Source organism: Myotis daubentonii, chromosome 19, assembly GCF_963259705.1.
Source record: "Myotis daubentonii chromosome 19, mMyoDau2.1, whole genome shotgun sequence".
Classification (NCBI taxonomy): domain Eukaryota; kingdom Metazoa; phylum Chordata; class Mammalia; order Chiroptera; family Vespertilionidae; genus Myotis; species Myotis daubentonii.
Window position 1 is genome coordinate 21,718,914 of NC_081858.1, and position 16,607 is coordinate 21,735,520.

A 16,607-nucleotide genomic window follows, 5' to 3' on the forward strand; every position below is an offset into this window, starting at 1 on the left:
AGATTTTAACCTTCAATATGACAATTCGATGGTGCGTTCGGTGCAAATTCGAGTTCAAGAGAAACAGAGAGTGAGAGAACTGATGGGTTCAATCCTAAAGACAACCCCAGGCCGGGGGTCCCGAAGGAAACAACCCCACAATCATGGCGGGCGAGGTGGAAAGAGGGGAGCGAGGCGCTTCCCGCCATTTACCGGATCGTTTCTTTGACTTCGAAGAGCCCTTGGATGACTTTTTGGGCTTCTTTATCCGTTGGTACTTCAGAGCCTCCAGCCTCTCAGGTGCAGCGGCGTTCCCGGGGGCGGGTGGATGTGTCCTGCAGAGGGACAATCAGAGGGTGCGGGTCAGCCCCCGGACGGGGAGCCTTCGAAGCGGGGCTGGAAGAAAGCCCAAGAGCCGGCCCGTCGGACAGAGTGCGGTTCCATGGAGTCCTGGACCCACGAGGGCTCCGGCCCCTGGCTCCCTGTTGCGCCTGGGAGGGAGAAAGGCCAGTGAGACCTGCAGCTTCGGGGGTGCCCACCTCGGGTGGGCGGGACTGCCGAGCAATCAGAAGACCTAGGAAAGAGAGAGAGACTTTAGTAGGGAGCCCATCACACAGAATTCAAGCCGGAGGAGTGAGGTTCGGAGCAGGAAGCCACTTCGGCGTCTGAAGTTCTGAGAAGTCATCACCATCAAGACCTTTAAGAAAAAAGTGAAAGTGCAGATTAAAGCGGGAGGTGGGCAACCCCACCTCCCACCCACTGTCCTCCTCCAGAGAAGAGAAGGCCAGCGCCAAACAAGAAACCCGCCGCCAGGCTCCTGCTCTCCACGCACGAGACTTGGGGAGAACCCCGCAGCTAACAGCACCGATACTCGACGCCTCCCTGGCCCTCCGTGGGCTGGGCTCAGTCATGTAAGAGAATAAACGAGAGGGAGAAGTAGATTGCGATGGTAAGAGAGTCCAAATCCGCAGCCTTGCAAAGCCCATGACAACGGTAGCAAGAATCCCATGAATCTCTCTATTTTAAGATTCAACGGAGAAACAGAGGTTGTTGGGTGAGGAGACCATGCCTCGTGGCCTCTCTCTCTCCCCCAGCCGAGTGGATAGTGCCATGCGCCTGGCAGACCAAACGCATGATTAGAACAAAGTCGATGATTTAAGAGAAGCCCGTGCAGCCCAGGTGACAGAGGGGACCGAAAAGAGCTGAAGGACGACTGTCTGTGACCATCTGTGCACCCTGGAGAGAATGTTTTAAGAGCCGTAAAAGAAGAAAATCTAGAAGATGCATTATCAATGGCGTTTCTTCACAATGTGAGCCAAACGTGGAGCCTGAGGGACAAAGTCACTCTCTTTCCCACCAGAGCCGGCATCCGCACGCGGTCAGTCGGTCGATCGGGGAGGCCGAGACCTCCCAGGGCCACGGGGAACTGCACTCTTGCCTCAGCCCCCTCATCTCCCCCTTCCAGCTCCATCGCAATGGGTCTGCGGTAAATCCTGATGAGAAGGAGTAGGACAGACACCCTGTGACGGGGAAAGAAGTCCTCAGCGGTGAGCAAGCAGTTCGAGGCATTTTTAAAACATGAGAAGGGACGGGACGATCGCAGCTGTGCGGCCCCAACACGGGATTGTCTTTGTGGGAAGGCAGGAGAAGAAACTTACAGACGAACAAATGTAGACACGCCTCTGGCCTCTGGGGTTTCCTGCAAGAATTGGCAGTGAAGCAACCTTCCTCTTCGTGGGTGGATGGCATCCCTCCATCGCCCTTCAGTAAATAAAGTATCAAGAAGCGCCTCCAAAGTTCAGGTCTGGAGGCGACGTCTTGGTCTTCCATGGCCCCTGACAGCACGGGGCTCAGGAGCCCCGCCCTCCACGCGCACAAAGGCACTCGGTCCAACTCACCATGAGAAGGCAGGTCTCCCACCCCAAACACCCAACCCGCCAATCCCCCATTCCTTCCTCCTTCCCCAGCTCCGCAGTCTACCCACAGAGATCCTCACGGCAGCAGCTGGAAGGGAAGGGGGAGGCGGGCACAGGGTGGAGATGGCTACGGCAGGAGGGGCAGGACGCTCCAATGCTGGTGGGGTGTCCTCAACCCTTCTCAGTCTTGACTAAGGTGTCTGCGTGGAAGGAAACTCACAGGTATACACCTGCTGTGCGGTTTGCCCGTCTCCAGGGCCCAGCCAGCCTCCTGGGAGGGACCCCGCAGTGAGTGATGCGTGGTCTGCGTAGCAAGTGGGCCCAGGAAACATCACCGTCAGGGCTCGAGAGACTCTACAAAGTCTAAGGATTCTCCAAGCCAAGTGACACCTCCAGGGGTGTTTTCATTATTACAATGCACAAGTTGTCACTATTCCCGTGTTTTATCACATAGCATCCATTTACCACTTACCAGGCCTGGCAGTAACCTACGTTCTCTACAGCAATGTTCTTTCATCCTTACAACAACCCTTCGGGGTAAACACTACAGAGTGGCCCCATTTTTCAGAGGGAGAAACTGAGGTGTGAGGCCAGGTAGCTGGTCCAATTACCCAGTGACGACAGTATTTGATAGAGCCAAGATTCTCAACACCAGGCGGCCCTATTTTTCCAAACTCTTCCTACTAAAGCGGGTAGAGAAGTCACCCGCAAAGAAAAGTCCTGCTTCCACGTGTCATTTGAGAAATCAGCCGGCCAGAAGGAACTCGCTGGGGTCATCACTGACAGTCTCAGCGGTGGGGGCAGAGTCGGGCTGAGACACACCCTGGGGTGGGGCAACGCTGGCTGCTCCGGGCAAAAACTCCCAAACAATCCTGTTCCGCTGAGGAGGATAAGCTCATTTTCTCTTGGGAAACAGCCAAGCTTGGGCCCTGCCAGGACACCGGCTGGTCACCTGTTCCCCCTTTGAGCTCAGCCCTCAAATGCAGAACCACGACAGGAGAAGGCTCCTGGAGGCACCAAGATACTCTCCGAGGCAGAAAAAACCCACAACCAAGAGTCTAGCGGGACAGTAGGGAGGGAGGGTGAGAGGAGGGCAAAACGGGTCTTTATTTTTAGCGAATTACACAGAAAAGATATGTGACATGTGCTCCAACCAGCTTCGTCTGCCACCTGCCAAGCCCTTTGGAATCAAATCGCCTCCCTTTTCTAGGAGGGTGACCATGTCCCCGTCAAGGTCAAGCTCACCTGGGGCACTTCCAGGTCATGAGGCCCAGGGCGCTGGTGTCTCTTGGACACAGGAAGCTTGGGTTCAGCAACTCCATCTATAAAGGTGGCGAGTGCACCTGAGGTTGGCTTGCAGGTTCCCTAACAGGATGGAATCCAGCCCTGGGCTCTCTGGGAAGCTGAGCTCCCAGTTTCCTTCCTGACCAGTCCCTTCTGCTCAAGCGTCCAGGAACCCGCAACTCTGGGTGCTCCGTCTCCCAAGGAGTCAGAGCGTTACTGAACGGCGAAGGCCTCGGGCTCAGGGATTTTCCTGGATCTGCCGTGTCGCCTGCCCCAGACACTGCCAGTAGCATTTCTCTGCAGGTCAGAACTACCCAAAATTGCCTGGAAATGACTTGAGATATCTCTCTCTCTCTCTCTCTCTCTCTCTCTCTCTCTCTCTCTCTCTCTCTCTCTCCATAAAATCCATACAAAATCCAAATCATGACCATTTAGCTAAGCTTCCCTTAGCTGCTTAGCTCTATGCTGGCCCAGAGGAGTGGAGAAAAAGACCTCCTGGTTCAAATGTAGGCAGACACAGGACAGGAACGCCAAAATCCAAATCCATTAAGGATATTTCCTGCCCTTCATGCCCACAGAGCGGACCCTGAAGACACCATTCTCAGCGACCCCTCCAGTCACCAGCCAGACGCACAATTTAACGAGCACTTGCCTCCTCCTTCCTAACTGCCCGAGAGCGGGCTCGGCGTGTCTGGTTAGACCCTGCGGTTGGCGGGCTGAGGGAATCCACACACGTACACGGTGTAGCCAAGGAAAAGGCAGGACTATGATCCACGTACTGGTACGAAGCAGAAAGCCAGGCGCCTGGCTGGCAGCTGCTCCGCTCTCTGCCCACAGATGGTCCGTTTCTAGAGGGATCGGGGCACCCGCCAAGTGCTTGGCCTCCCAAATCAGAAGCTTGTTCCAAATGGGAGCGCCTTCCCAGGGCTCCCCTAGGAAAAGGGGACCCCCTCCACGCTCCCAGACCCACCTGCATGTGCAATGGAGGCCAAAGTCAATATTAACGGGAAAGGGGATCAGAGGGAGATCTGAGGATAGGGGTGCGACGACTGGTCCCCAGCAGGGAGCTGAGAAAACCCCTCAGTCTCCCAGCCATTCACAGAAGAATAGTCCACAGACACCCCGTGTTGAGAGGGGGTTGGGAAGAGGAGGAAAAGGGAGAGGGGAGAGGAGGAGGGGAGGTGGGAGACACCTGCAGGTGTGGGGAGAAGGAACAGGGAAGCGACTGGAGGAAACAGCGAGAACGGACGTAGACAAGACGTGTCACATCTCCAAGCAAGACCGAGTGGACACATGCAAAGGCGCAGCATGAGGACAGCGTCTGAGGAGGAGCCTGTGCCTCCCAATGGCCCGCAGCGACCGCACCCAGGAAGCCCGCAGCAAGCAGGCGGCGTGGCGGCTCCCGCAGCCCAGCACCTGCAGCCCAGCACCGTCAAGGTCTAACTCCGAGGCTGTGGGAGGTCTGACTCCCCTGGGAGGGGGTGCGGGCCAGGCTCCAGGGAGCCATGCTCTCTTGTGTGGCCCCTGGTTGCTAGGTTTGCTGGGCAGTGAGCTAGACTAGTTCAGCTCTCTCAGATCTGACACGGAGGGAAGCATGGGGGCGCAGGGCCCCCAACAGCTGGGGGAGGGGAGGGGCAGAAGCAATGAGAATGGGGTCCAGCACTTTCCAGGAGTGGGGTGAGAGCTGGTCCTGGAGCTGTGACCCCTGGGGAGGGGGGGTGGTTGGCCACGGGGCCATCACTGGGCCGCAGGGAGGGAGAGCGGGAGATGGAGGACAGCCCAGTCACTGCCACTCTGAGCGTCCCCCCTCAGGCCACAGAGGCCCTAGGGCAGGGGAGCTCAAAAAGACCGCCTGACCCTGCACGTCCTCCCAGTACGCACGGGGGCCGAAGTGGGGCCCCAGCCGGCCACACGCCACACACTGTTCTAGAGCCTCTTGGCTGCTGGCACTTTTTTAGCTGCAGGTTGTAAAGAAATGGCTCAGCATCCTCACCACGGGACGCCTTTCTGACGACTGCAAACGTTGTATAGTCCCCAGTTAGCATGGCCAGCCCCCCCGGGATCTCTCAGGTGGCAATGGGAGGCACAGCTTCCACCTGCGGAAGCCGGGGCGCCAGAGGGGCCTACGCACTCCCGTCCATGGCAAAAAGAAGCGTCTCCCTAGTTACCCCGAGAGCGAGCCTCGCGTAACCCTAACAGCCTTTTTAAGAGACTCGATACCCCTCTGCATGTTCCTAAGACACACCCCCTCCCCCCCGGAAGGAGCCATCCCGGGGGGGGGGGGGGGGTCAGCGAGGAGGAGTGCAGGCCCCCATCCCGGGCGAGTGTGTGTGTCTCCTGCCACCTCAACCCCCTGCCTGGGAAACCTGTCCTCGCCTCTTCCGAGCTCCCCTGGACTCCCTGCAGCTGCGACTCAAGGGTCAGGAGTGGTTGCCACAGGGACCCCGAGAGCCATGTGACCCTAAGGGCAAGGTCCACAGCCCAGCCTTGCAACAGCCAAGGGCGAGCAGCAGAACGCAAGGAGCATGGACATGGGGACGTTTCCCAGCCCCGCCCTCAGAGGACCCCGGTGGCCTGGTCCTAAGAAGGACCCCGTCGGTGGCCAAGGGAAGGAGCTGGGCCGCACCCCAGCCCTGTGCTCCCTGACGGGACCAACTATTCGTAAGACCCCAGGAAGACAGCGAGGGGCCAGCCACCCCAGAGAAGGTCTGAGTTTGGGGGCCCCGGGGGAAGGGGTGCTCTACCTGAGGCTGCTGGGAAAACGGGGCAGAGAGAGGGTGGGTGTTCCTGGTACCAGTGTGGCCCCAGACAGATGGTCAAGGGTACAGAGAGGCCAAGCAGGTCTTAGGCACTGTGGGCCCCTCAGGTGCATGCAGGGCCCCGAGGGACCTCCGGGGCAGCTCTGGGTGTGTGGGCAGCGGAATGGCAAGGTGTCTGAGTAAGGAGACTGCAGGGCGGCTCTGGGAGAGAGCTTGACATGTGGGGCGGGCGGGGCGAGAAGCTGCAGCGAGGCAGTGCCCGAGCGTGGCCTGGGGGGGCTGTTGGAGCAGCGTGATGGGGGGAACCCAGAAGCCGTGGGATTCAGGGAGCAGAGGCTGCCGCCCCCACGGAGGGGGTGAAGGGACATGGTCTGGATTCCCCTGTAGAGGAAGCGATGGCCCTGCCGAAGCCCCGTCCGCCTGTCCGCCCCCCGCCCCCCGGCCGCGGAGCTCCCTTACCTATTGAGCTGAGGAGAGGCTTGTCTCGACAACACTGCCCAGATAGCTGAGATCAATCAGAAACAAAGCAGTTATCAACACAGGCCGCGGGGCAACCACCCACGCACACCCAGAGGGGAGGAGGGGGGAGCACGGGGACCAGAGAACCAACAAGGAGGCCAGAGAATGGGGCGAGGGAAGGAGAGGAGAGAGACAGAGAGCCAGACCAACGATGGGACAGAGCAGATGAGCGCGCTGCAGAGCGGACGACACGGCTGCGCCCACAGCATCTACGGCAGACACCACGGGCACCACGCAACCACGGGCGCCGCCTGGCCTGGCGCCGGCTGGAGCCCCCCTCCGCTCCCAGGACGCCCTGCGCCCCCACCAGGAGCAGGTGGGGTGGGAGGGGAGGCTTGCACTTCCAGGTACCAGACAGGGTGGGAGTGAGTGGGGCAAGGGAAGGGCTCTGGGCTCCTCCTCGACCGCCACCCATCCTGCCTACCACCCGGCCAGCTCCTCTGGAGCTGGGCGCCCCGCACAGGCGGCCACACTAAGAGAGACCAAAGGACGGAACCAGAAAGAAAGAGGGAGGCAGGGAGGGGGCGGGGGGGGGAGGGGAGGGGGGCCAGGGGTACTACCGAGACATTGCAGGCTCTTCTGAGCAAGTTGGGCCAACCCAGAGAAGATGGAGAAGGAAGAAAGAGACAGAAAGACAGACTTGAGGAGGAAGGACAGGGAGGAGGAGGAGGAGAAGGAGGAGGAAGAGGAGGAGAAAGACAGAGAAAGGCACAGACAGGCGTCCAGGCTGACTGGTACCTGGAACACCAGCTGTTTAGAGTGTGCTCTCTCGGGCAGGCTGATCGCAGGAGCTTGTCTGTCTGTCTGTCTGTCTGCAGCTTCCTGCGAGGCACACAGGTTGGGGTGGGGTGTGTGGTTCCAGGCCCCTGATTCACAGCCTGAGATCTGGCCCCCAGCCTCCAGGATATGCCCCCCAAATCCCCCAGGAGAGGCCGTGGGAGGGGCCCGGGGCTCACTAGGCCACTAAGGGCAGGGTTGGGAAGAGGGGCGCCCCTGGCCTGGGGGTCCAGGGAGGCCAGGCTTCAGGGTCCTGCCAAGCAAGGAGGAGGGGCTGGGAAGCAAAGAGCCTGGATGTGAGGTCTCTGTGCAAACTCTGGCACCGCCCCCACAGCCAGGATCCCAGGGACCTGGTGAGCTCTCCACTCCACCAGGAACTGGGGTGACCATCCCTGGGGCATGCCACGCCCCTCCCCGGGCCCATGTGTGCCCACTCCTGAGAGCCCTGGGCTGGATGGAGAAGATCCCTCCTGCTCCTGGCAGGGTACCTGGGCAGGTAAGCCCCACCCCACCCCAACTGACCACACCCTGCTGATGCCAAGACCAGAACTCCCCCACAGGGAGGCTGCAGCGATTCCAGACAAGCCCTGTCATTCTGGTTGATGGACGGGTGGAGGGCGCAGTGAGGGAGGGGGGCAGGAAAATGACCAGGTGCAGGTGGGCGGGAGAAAGCAGCTCACACTCACCCTGAAGTAGGTAACTGTGGTGGGGGGGGCTCTGGTCTGAGCAGCTCCTCCCCCATCCTTCGAGGGGAAGGCGTCTGTCCAAACACATCCAAGTTGTCCGCAGGCCCCGCGGGGCCCAGAGGAGGGGAGGGGTAGCCCGTGGCCAGCGTGGTGAAGCCCACGGCGGGCCGGTAGCTGGGGCTCCCGCTGCGGCTGCTCTGGGACGGGGAGCCCGTGGACGGCGTGGACTTGCAGGAGAAGCTGACGGCGGCCGGCGGCTGGAGGGTGATCTCGGACATCTCGGCCTGCTGCAGGAGGCCGGGGCGAGGCCGGGCCCGGGCGGCCAGCTCCGGGGAGCCGGTGCGGGAGCTGAGGGGGCTTTGGGTCAGAGGCGAGAGCCGGGAGGGCTGTAGCACCACTTGATGTAAACTGGGCTCGGCGCGCCTGGCCTGCCGGGGGCTGGGCCGGGGCCGGGGCTGGGGCTGGTACCACCGGGTGTCCAGGCCGAATGTGCTGGGGCCACCGTGTCCCCCCGGCTCGGCCGGCTCGGGGTAAGGCAGCACGGGGATGCCCATACCTTGGCTGGTATGTCTTAGCTGCCCTTGGCTCACCAGCGGCTGCACGGGTCTGTCCTGCCACTTGGCGGCGGGGGGCACTGGGACGGGGCCCCTGCCCGGCGACTTGCCGGCCCAGCCCTTGGGCGCCTCCAGAGACAGGATGCCCGGGTAGGCCGAGGGCACCTGGAGGGAGGTGGGGGGCAGTCCTCGGGGGAGGCAGGCCTTGGGCTGCAGACTCTCGGCCACATCACAGGGGTGCAGCTGGTGGGGGAACATCATGGCCGGGGTTTCCAGGCCCCCGAAGGGGAACTCCGGCCGGCCCCAGGGCTCCGGGGAGCGCCCGCCCGTGGGGGTCTGAGTCAAGGGCAGCGTGCTGTTGGACGCGTTCTCTCCGTTCTCCTCGGGGATGGTGGGGTGGCCGAAGGGCCCCTCCGTGTGCAGGGGCGGGGAGGACATGACCGAGCTCAGGGGGCTGCCCACTTCTGGCATGTAGAACGGCGGCGGCTCCACCTCCCCGGGGCTGCTGCTGCTCAGGTACCCGTAGTACTGGCCGTGGTGGAAGGGCCGGGGGGCGGGCGGCCGGGCCTGGCCCGTCGCCTGGAGCCGCCCCTCCAGGCCGCCGGGGCCCTCCAGCCCGCGGGGCTGGAACCGGGGGCTGTATGCTGGTGGAGGCAGGTAGGACTCCTGGCTGGACGACAGAGGGGTCAGCTGGGACTTCAGGGCAGCCACCGAGGTGGGCACCAGGGGGTCCTCATTCTCCTCATCAGACTGGCGGAACTCGGGGTACATGTCCGTCTCCTCGGCAAAGGGAAAGCCCTCGATGCGCCTGCCCTTCACCGCGGGCTCCACCTCGGAGGGCCCCATCACAAAGCGGCCGTCGGGGCCTCTGCTGATGAGCTCGATGGGCGTCGTGGCCTCCGCCTCGGCCTCCGCCTTGGCCACGCTGTACTTCTTGCTGCTGATGGCCCTCTTGGTCTTCTTGTACAAGGACAGCTCCTTCTCCCGGCTGGGGCTCAGCATTCTCTTGGCTGCGGGCTGGCTCTGGTCGTCGGAGGACTCGGAGGGGGCCCGGAGCGTCCGGATGCTCTCTGGGCTCACCTTGCCCGAGGACAGGCTGAGGGGACAGGCGGAGAGCAGGAGGGTGAGGCAGGGGACACGCGGGCCATTACTCCTTTGTGTTCCCTGAGCCAACGCCAACCACAGTCACAGGGAAGACAGGACTAGGGAACAAGACCGCAGGTCACTGCACAGTCTGGCGTGAAACCCTTGGGCCAACGCTCTCCATTTGTCTAGGTGTGTTTTCTGAGTGAGCACCCGCATTTCTGCTTCTATTCCGCTCCGCCCCACGGTTTGCTGGGCTCTGTCCAGTCCCACCTCCCACTTCACTCCCTCCCAGGTTGCTCGCAGAAAGCGAGCTCATTAGAATATGACAACGCAAAACATATTCAGAAGGCAAATCTGTTAGGATGACGGAAAAATAAATCACAGAACTACACTCGAAGCCAAAGAGAAATGGGTTCTCGGCGAATCTGGGTCATTTACACGACTGCTCCTTCTGCGGGGAACAGCGCGACCAACCAGCGGAGAAGAGCCAAGACGGGCTGAGCGAGGCGGACCGCCCACTGTCACATCCTGACCGTCCACCCTGACCGTCCACCCGCACACCACAAGCAGCGTGTCCCCCAGGGGCGGGCCGGGGCACTTACGGGGACTCCAGGCTCTTCCTGCAGTGGGTGATGGAGAGCGGAGGGTCTGGAAGGAGAGAGGGGGAGACCTGCTGAGGCCGAGACACCAAAACACACGCCAGCGTCGACAGGGCCCAGAGCTGAGCCATGAGGGAGCCCGTCCCCACCCCCAGGCGCTTGCCTTCTCCAGACTCTCCCACGGTCCCCATGTCCTTTCTCCTTCTTTCAAATCAAGTCCCACTGGCAACTCTACCCTCTTCTCAAGGGGCCCCACCCTACACACAGGCCGTCTCTCCTTAACCCGGGCCAGGTAGAGCCGGGGGTGGGGACAGCACCCACCTTTTTTGCGCTTGAGCTTACGCTTGCGCTGCTTGTTGACAAAGCAGGCGGCCAGGGTGCTGAAGAGGATGGCAGCCGCCAGGAAGCAGATGGTGGCTACGATGCCAGCCAGGACCGGCCGCGCCAGGCCGTCGTCCGTCAGGTCCGGCTGGGGGAAGATGTCTGCGGGGAGGGCATGGTGTCCTGGGAGGCGTCCTCTTCCCAAGGCCCCGCCCACTCTGACACCCAGCCCCCATGTGGTGGCCCGGCCTTAAGCACAGACAACGGTACAGCTCAGGCTCAGGCTCCAGCCCCGAGGAGGGTTGCCTGGCAGGGGAGAACGGGAGGGGGAGGATTACAGCCAGGGAGCCACCACATAGCTGGTAAAGAAGAAAGAGCATCAATACCTTACCCTGTGGGGGTGACAATTTCAATATCATATAATAATCTAGTGCTTATGCCCAGCCGGCGTGGCTCAGTGGTTGAGTGTCGACCTATGAGCCAGGCGGTCATGGTTCGATTCCTGGTCAAGACACATGCCCGAGTTGTGGGCTCGGTCCCCAGTGTGGGAGGCAGCCAATCAATGATTCTCTCTCATCATTGATGTTTCTATCTCTCTCTCCCTCTCTCCCTTCCTCTCTCTGAAATCAATCCTATATAATAAAAGGGTAATGTGCAAATTGACCCTAATGACAGAACAACCAGAACAACCACTGGACCAGTCACTATGAGGCATACTGACCACCTCTTGGTCCCTTTCCCCGGCCATCAGGCACCGATCACCTGATGGCAAACAGGGAACTAGGGGGGGTGGGGTGGCAGCAGGAGGCGGGGCCGGCTGCGGACAACAGGAGATGATGGCCCTGATCACAGGCCAGGCCTAGGGACCGTACCTGTGCACAAATTTTGTGCACCGGGCCTCTAGTAAAAATATATTTTAAATATATATATATATATATATATATATATATATATATATATATATATTAAAAATATATGTACTCGTCAGATTATAAACATTTTTTAAATAAAATAAAAACTTAAAAAGCCCCACAGAGCACAGAAGTCACCGCCACTCCACCCGACACTCTCATGCCACCTCTGTCCTTCCCTGTCCCCTCCCCTGCCCCCATGCCTGGCCCAGCTCCTTGCCAGCTGGTCCCCGGGGAGCAGTGCCCATGGAAATGGTGCCCTTGCTTTCTCACTAAACAAGCACCTCCCCCCACTGCCCCAGAGTTCGTCCTGAGTCTAGGGAACCAAGGGAGCCGCTCCACGGGGAGACAGGGACCTGCGGGGTTCAGACACTGTAGCTGGAGAAAGATGTGTAGATGTGGGACCAGAGGCAAGAAAAAAAAAAGTGAAATTGAGGAAATGCCAGGGAGGGGGCCTTATTGAGCCTGAAATAAATCTAGGGAGAGGAAGGAGTGAAGGGCAACTCCTTCACCCAACGGCAGTTTTCCCAATAAAAGCACCATGATTCTACAGCGGTCTTACAGCAGGCGCTCAGTGGATGCTCGACGACATGTTATCTGTGCTCTGGTCCCACCCCATTACAGAGGGTCACACGGGAGGAAATGGAGTTGATAGAAAAATAACTCTGCCCCAGCCGGTATGGCTCAGTGGATAGAGCATCGGCCTGCGGACTGAAGGGTCCTGAGTTCGATTCCGGTCAAGGGCACATGTCCAGATTGTGGGCTTGATCCCCAGTAGGGGGTGTGCAGGAGGCAGCCGATCAGTGATTCTCTCTCATCATTGATGTTTCCATCTCTTGCTCCCTCTCCCTTCCTCTCTGAAATCAATAAAAATATATTAAAAAAAGAAAGAAAGAAAAAGAACTTAAACCAGTTCTTTCTGACAACAGTATGAGAAGATCTGCTAACTTCCTCTCTGCGGCTTCCTCACGGACACTGAGGTCAGCACAGCTCGAGATGGCAAAACCCCACCTGCAGTAGAAGCAGGAGCGTGGACCTGACTCCCTGTGGCTCTGGGCTGTGTCCCCACAGCTGTAAAAGGACCCCTACCCCCAAGTACCTGTGCTGGAGACACCGGCGATATTGCTGGGCTCGCTGACCAGGTCCTGCATGACGGCCAAAACCCGGAACTCATACCAGGTGTCCTACAGCCAGAGGGACAACACCCATCAGCCAGGGACCTGAGCGGCCACTGGCCTGCCACTGACCCTTCACCAACCGAACCACCATTGACCCCGCCAGGACGTGTCGTGGAACACGGCACCCAAAGCAGTGGTCCTGAAACGTGTAACAGCCCGCTCTCAAGTGGGAAAAAAAAAAGAAGTTCTGGTTTGTAGCCTTTGCCAATTGCTGTGGTGTAAATACTCTGACCACGGCTGATGTCAAGTGAGATCATGGAGAGGAAAGATGGAAAGAGAGGCATTCTGGGGCTCTCAGGAGCCACAAGCCAATTCCAGCCCTGAGTGTCCAGGGAAGGGAGACAGAAGGTAGGCGAGACTGTCTTTTCCCAGGGAGTAGGCGGCTTTCTCTCTCCGGCTAAAGGAGGTTGGCTGCAAAAAGATAATGTGTGCCCCGGGCTATGACCCGGTAAAGGGTGAAGCTAAAGACAGTCCTGGGAACTCCTGTCCATCGTAGCTAGGCTCCCAGCAAGGAGCTCAGGTCAGTGTCTGGTGACCCAGCCCGGGCCTGCCCTGCCCCCTGTCCCCTGCCCTCGCTTGTGTGTCTGCGCTTGGAGAAACCCCTCAGTGATACAACCCCCACAGCCCCTGGGAGAGCTGGTCCTGAGTCTGGGGAACCCCAGTCACCATGGGCAGCTCTGGGGGAGACATGAACAGGGTGTGTGGTCCATCAGTCCGTGGCCAGACTTCACAGATCCGCGTCCAGGGAGGGACTCCAGGAGTCCTGTCACTCCCAGAATTTGGGACGCAGCAGCAGCGGGAGCTCGATGCTCACCTGTGACAGATCCTTGGCGAAGAAGTCTCCATCGGTGCCTGGGATGGCATCGTCTAGCATCTCCCAGCGCTCTCCGACACGGAACTCCATGACGTAGCGGTCGATGGGGAAGCTGTGGTTGGCAGGTGGGAGCCAGGACAGCAGCACACCCTGCTGGGTCCGATTGGCTGTGAGGCACCGCGGTGGGGTAACCAGCACCAGGGGTTCTGGGGTTGTGATGGGGAATGCTGCGGCGGGAGAGAAGGGAGACAGTGCTGAGGTCGCCATGGCCTCGCCGTCCACGCGATCTCTGGCTCAGCATGTGTCCCTCGTGGCCCCGAGGCGATGGTCACAGGCCACACGCCCGTGCAGGCATCATCTCAGGGGCCAGGGTGTCCCAGAAGAGAGCCATCCCACCCCACAGGAAGGCGGCGTGGTTGTGGGCCAGCGCCTGGGCTCCTGTGTCCAGGGCACTTCCAACATCTAGGAGGAGCCCAGTTCCACAGAAGGAACAAAATGGGCCCAGCCAGTGTGGCTCTCCCAGTGCGGCTCAGTGGACTGAGCATCGTCCCATGAACCAAGAGGTCACTGGTTCAATTCCCAGTCAGGGCACATGCCCGGGTTGCGGGCTCAGTCCTCAGTAGGGGATGTGTAGGAGGCAGCCGATCGATGTCTCTCTCTCTCTCATTGATGTGTTTCTTTCTCTTTTTTTTCTTTTTTCTTTTTTTAATTCTCACCCGAGGATATTTTTCCATTGATTTTTAGAGAGAGTGGACGAGAGAGGGAAGGACAGAGAGAAATATCAATGTGAGAGAAACACATCGATCGGCTGCCTACTACATGCACCTGGAACAGGGCCCGGGCCGGGGAGGAGCCTGCAACCAAGGTACATGCCCTTGATCAGAATCGAACCCGGGACCCTTTAATACACAGGCTGACGCTCTATCCACTGAGCCAAACCGGCTAGGGATCTCATTGATGTTTCTATCTCTCTCTCCCTCCCTCTCCCTAAAATCAATTTTTTTAAAAAGAAGAAGGGATAAAATGGGAGCTATGGAAGGAGGACACATTAAATGCAATTAGCTTTTTAATAAGATAGTATCTTTACAAAAATACTGCAAACGTACTCTGGTTCTCTTCCCAAGGAAGCAGGAATATCTTCCCGCACACAGTTTGTTCTTCCAGCTCCCAGCTAGGCCCAGGGGGAAATCAAGACTCGATGGGGAGACCCCAAGCAGCGCTGGCACTGTCCCTACTGCCCCCCAGGTGGCAGTAAAGCAAGCTGGGTGGTGCCCCCTGCTCCTAGCTGCCCGCTCTGGCCCCAGGTGGGAGGAGTGGCCGCTGAGCCCAGGAAGGAAGGGTCAGCCACACGCTTGCCACCGAACGAAGCCGGGCCAGAGGGAAGTGCCGGCCGAAGTACAGGAGGCGGAAGGATTCCCAGCCCCCCGACCCGTGAAGCCACAGGAAGGCAAATTCAAAGCTCCTCCGTCCAGCTAAGGACGCACCAGGAATCGGCCCAAAGTGACGTGGGGGGGGGGTGCTTTGGTACAGATGAGCCCCACAAAATGCAACGACCCATCTTTCCCGGGAGCTCTAGTGACAGGACCGCAGAAAGCCCCCAGGAAGGCGCCAGGCACGCAGCAGGCACGGCAATGTCAGCTTCCGGGACCCCTCCTGCCGCCGCCCGGACCACGCGGGACCTTGACCCACCCCAGCTCCTCCGGGAAACACCCTCAGCACCCGGCGCGGGCCTCACCTAAAGTGTTCACAGTGACCACCTCGCTGAAGGCGCTCGTCCCCAGCCTGTTCTGGGCCAGGACGCTGAACTGGTACGCAGTCTCGGGCTCCAGGGCGTCCACGAGCAGCCAGTTGGGCCCCGGGGGCACTGGCAGAGACAGCCAGTCATGGGGTCCAAACTGCGCCCGCTTCATCCTGGCCACAGCAAAGAGAGAGGATCCAAGACAAGAGGGTGGGTGGGTTACACTGGGGACACCGAGAGCATGCACGGTCCTCCCGGAGGCGGCGGCGGCGCTGGGCTGGCCTCCCCAGGTTCAAGGAAGAGGTCACGGCCAAGGGAGGATGGCCACCCGACTTCGAGGGGCCACGCCTCACAATGCCAGGCCACCAGCCCCCGTGGCACCTCCTCTTCCACAAGGGACACTCAGGTGTAAGTCATGCTCAAACACTGGTCAAGCCCTGGCTGGTTTGGCTCAGTGGATAGTGTCGGCCTGCGGACTGAAGGGTTCCAGGTTCGATTCTGGCCAAAGGCACATGCCTGGGTTGCGGACTCAATTCCCAGTAGGGGATGTGCAGGAGGCAGCCGATCGAAAATTCTCTCTCATCATTGATGTTTCTATCTCTCTCTTCCTCACCCTTCCTCTCTGAAATCAATAAAATAAAATAAAATAATAATTAAAAAAAAAACATCGGTCAAGCCCAGCCGGCATAGCTCAGTGGTTGAGCATCGACCTATGAATCAGGAGGTCACCATTCAATTCCCGGTCAGGGCACACGCCTAGGTTGCGGGCTTAATCCCCAGTGTGGGGTGTGCAGGAGGCAGCCAGTCAATGATTCTCTCTCATCATTGATGTTTCTTTCTCTCTCTTCCTCTGCCTTCTTTTCTCTGCAATCAATAAAAATATTTAAATAAATAAATAAATAAAACACCGGTCAAATTACCAACTGTGCTTTGGGATCATCTCAGCCTGGTCACAACCCTAAGAGAGGCTCTGAGGACACTGGAAACGAGGCAGGTACCACAGCATGACCGTGACGATGAGCAATTTGGCAACAACAGGACTACTGACACTCAGGTGACCTCGGCCACCCACCCTCGCAAGGACAGCCAACCGTGGGACGTGGAGTCACAGGGGGCTCTCTCAGTCCAACCAGGTTGGAGTCGGAGGAGGAGGTAGGTCCCGGGTACACGACAAAGATGGCCTGGGGTTTCCCGGAAAGTGGGGACCAGCTTCCCTGAGGCCTGACGGGTCGGAAACCACAATGAAGGGGAAGGTCACCCTGACACCTGTTCTGCACAGCCCACCACCACCCAGCTCCATCGGCATCTCCTACGGGTGCAGTGCCCGGCATCACCACTGGGAGGAGCCGTCGCCCCGTGGACTGAGATGCCACACAGCCCTCTCAGGCCTGAGCTACCATTTAGTGGGTGCCCAACAGGTTCCCCCGTAGGTTGAAGGCTCAGTACCATGTATGCCCAGGAGTTGAAGCTGAGGTGGTGAAAAGCA

The 16,607-nt window shown here is 59.4% G+C and overlaps 1 protein-coding gene across 7 annotated transcripts in view; it reads right to left on the reverse strand.

The window, feature by feature from the left end:
* Window positions 1-16,607, reverse strand: part of IGSF9B (immunoglobulin superfamily member 9B) — a 58,309-nt gene that overhangs the window by 14,049 nt on the left and 27,653 nt on the right. For 3 of the 7 annotated variants that reach the window (XM_059676991.1, XM_059676992.1, XM_059676995.1), the window contains exons 13-19: window positions 15,119-15,294; window positions 13,384-13,610; window positions 12,491-12,575; window positions 10,481-10,642; window positions 10,163-10,208; window positions 7,921-9,570; window positions 193-314 (exon numbers count right to left, since the gene is read on the reverse strand). In XM_059676991.1, the coding sequence (XP_059532974.1) occupies window positions 193-314; window positions 7,921-9,570; window positions 10,163-10,208; window positions 10,481-10,642; window positions 12,491-12,575; window positions 13,384-13,610; window positions 15,119-15,294 (2,468 nt within the window). Of the gene's footprint in view, window positions 1-192; window positions 315-5,493; window positions 6,444-7,195; window positions 7,280-7,920; window positions 9,571-10,162; window positions 10,209-10,480; window positions 10,643-12,490; window positions 12,576-13,383; window positions 13,611-15,118; window positions 15,295-16,607 lie in introns of those variants that run through there. The other 4 variants (XR_009450155.1, XR_009450156.1, XM_059676993.1 and 1 more) reach the window with 4 other exon arrangements.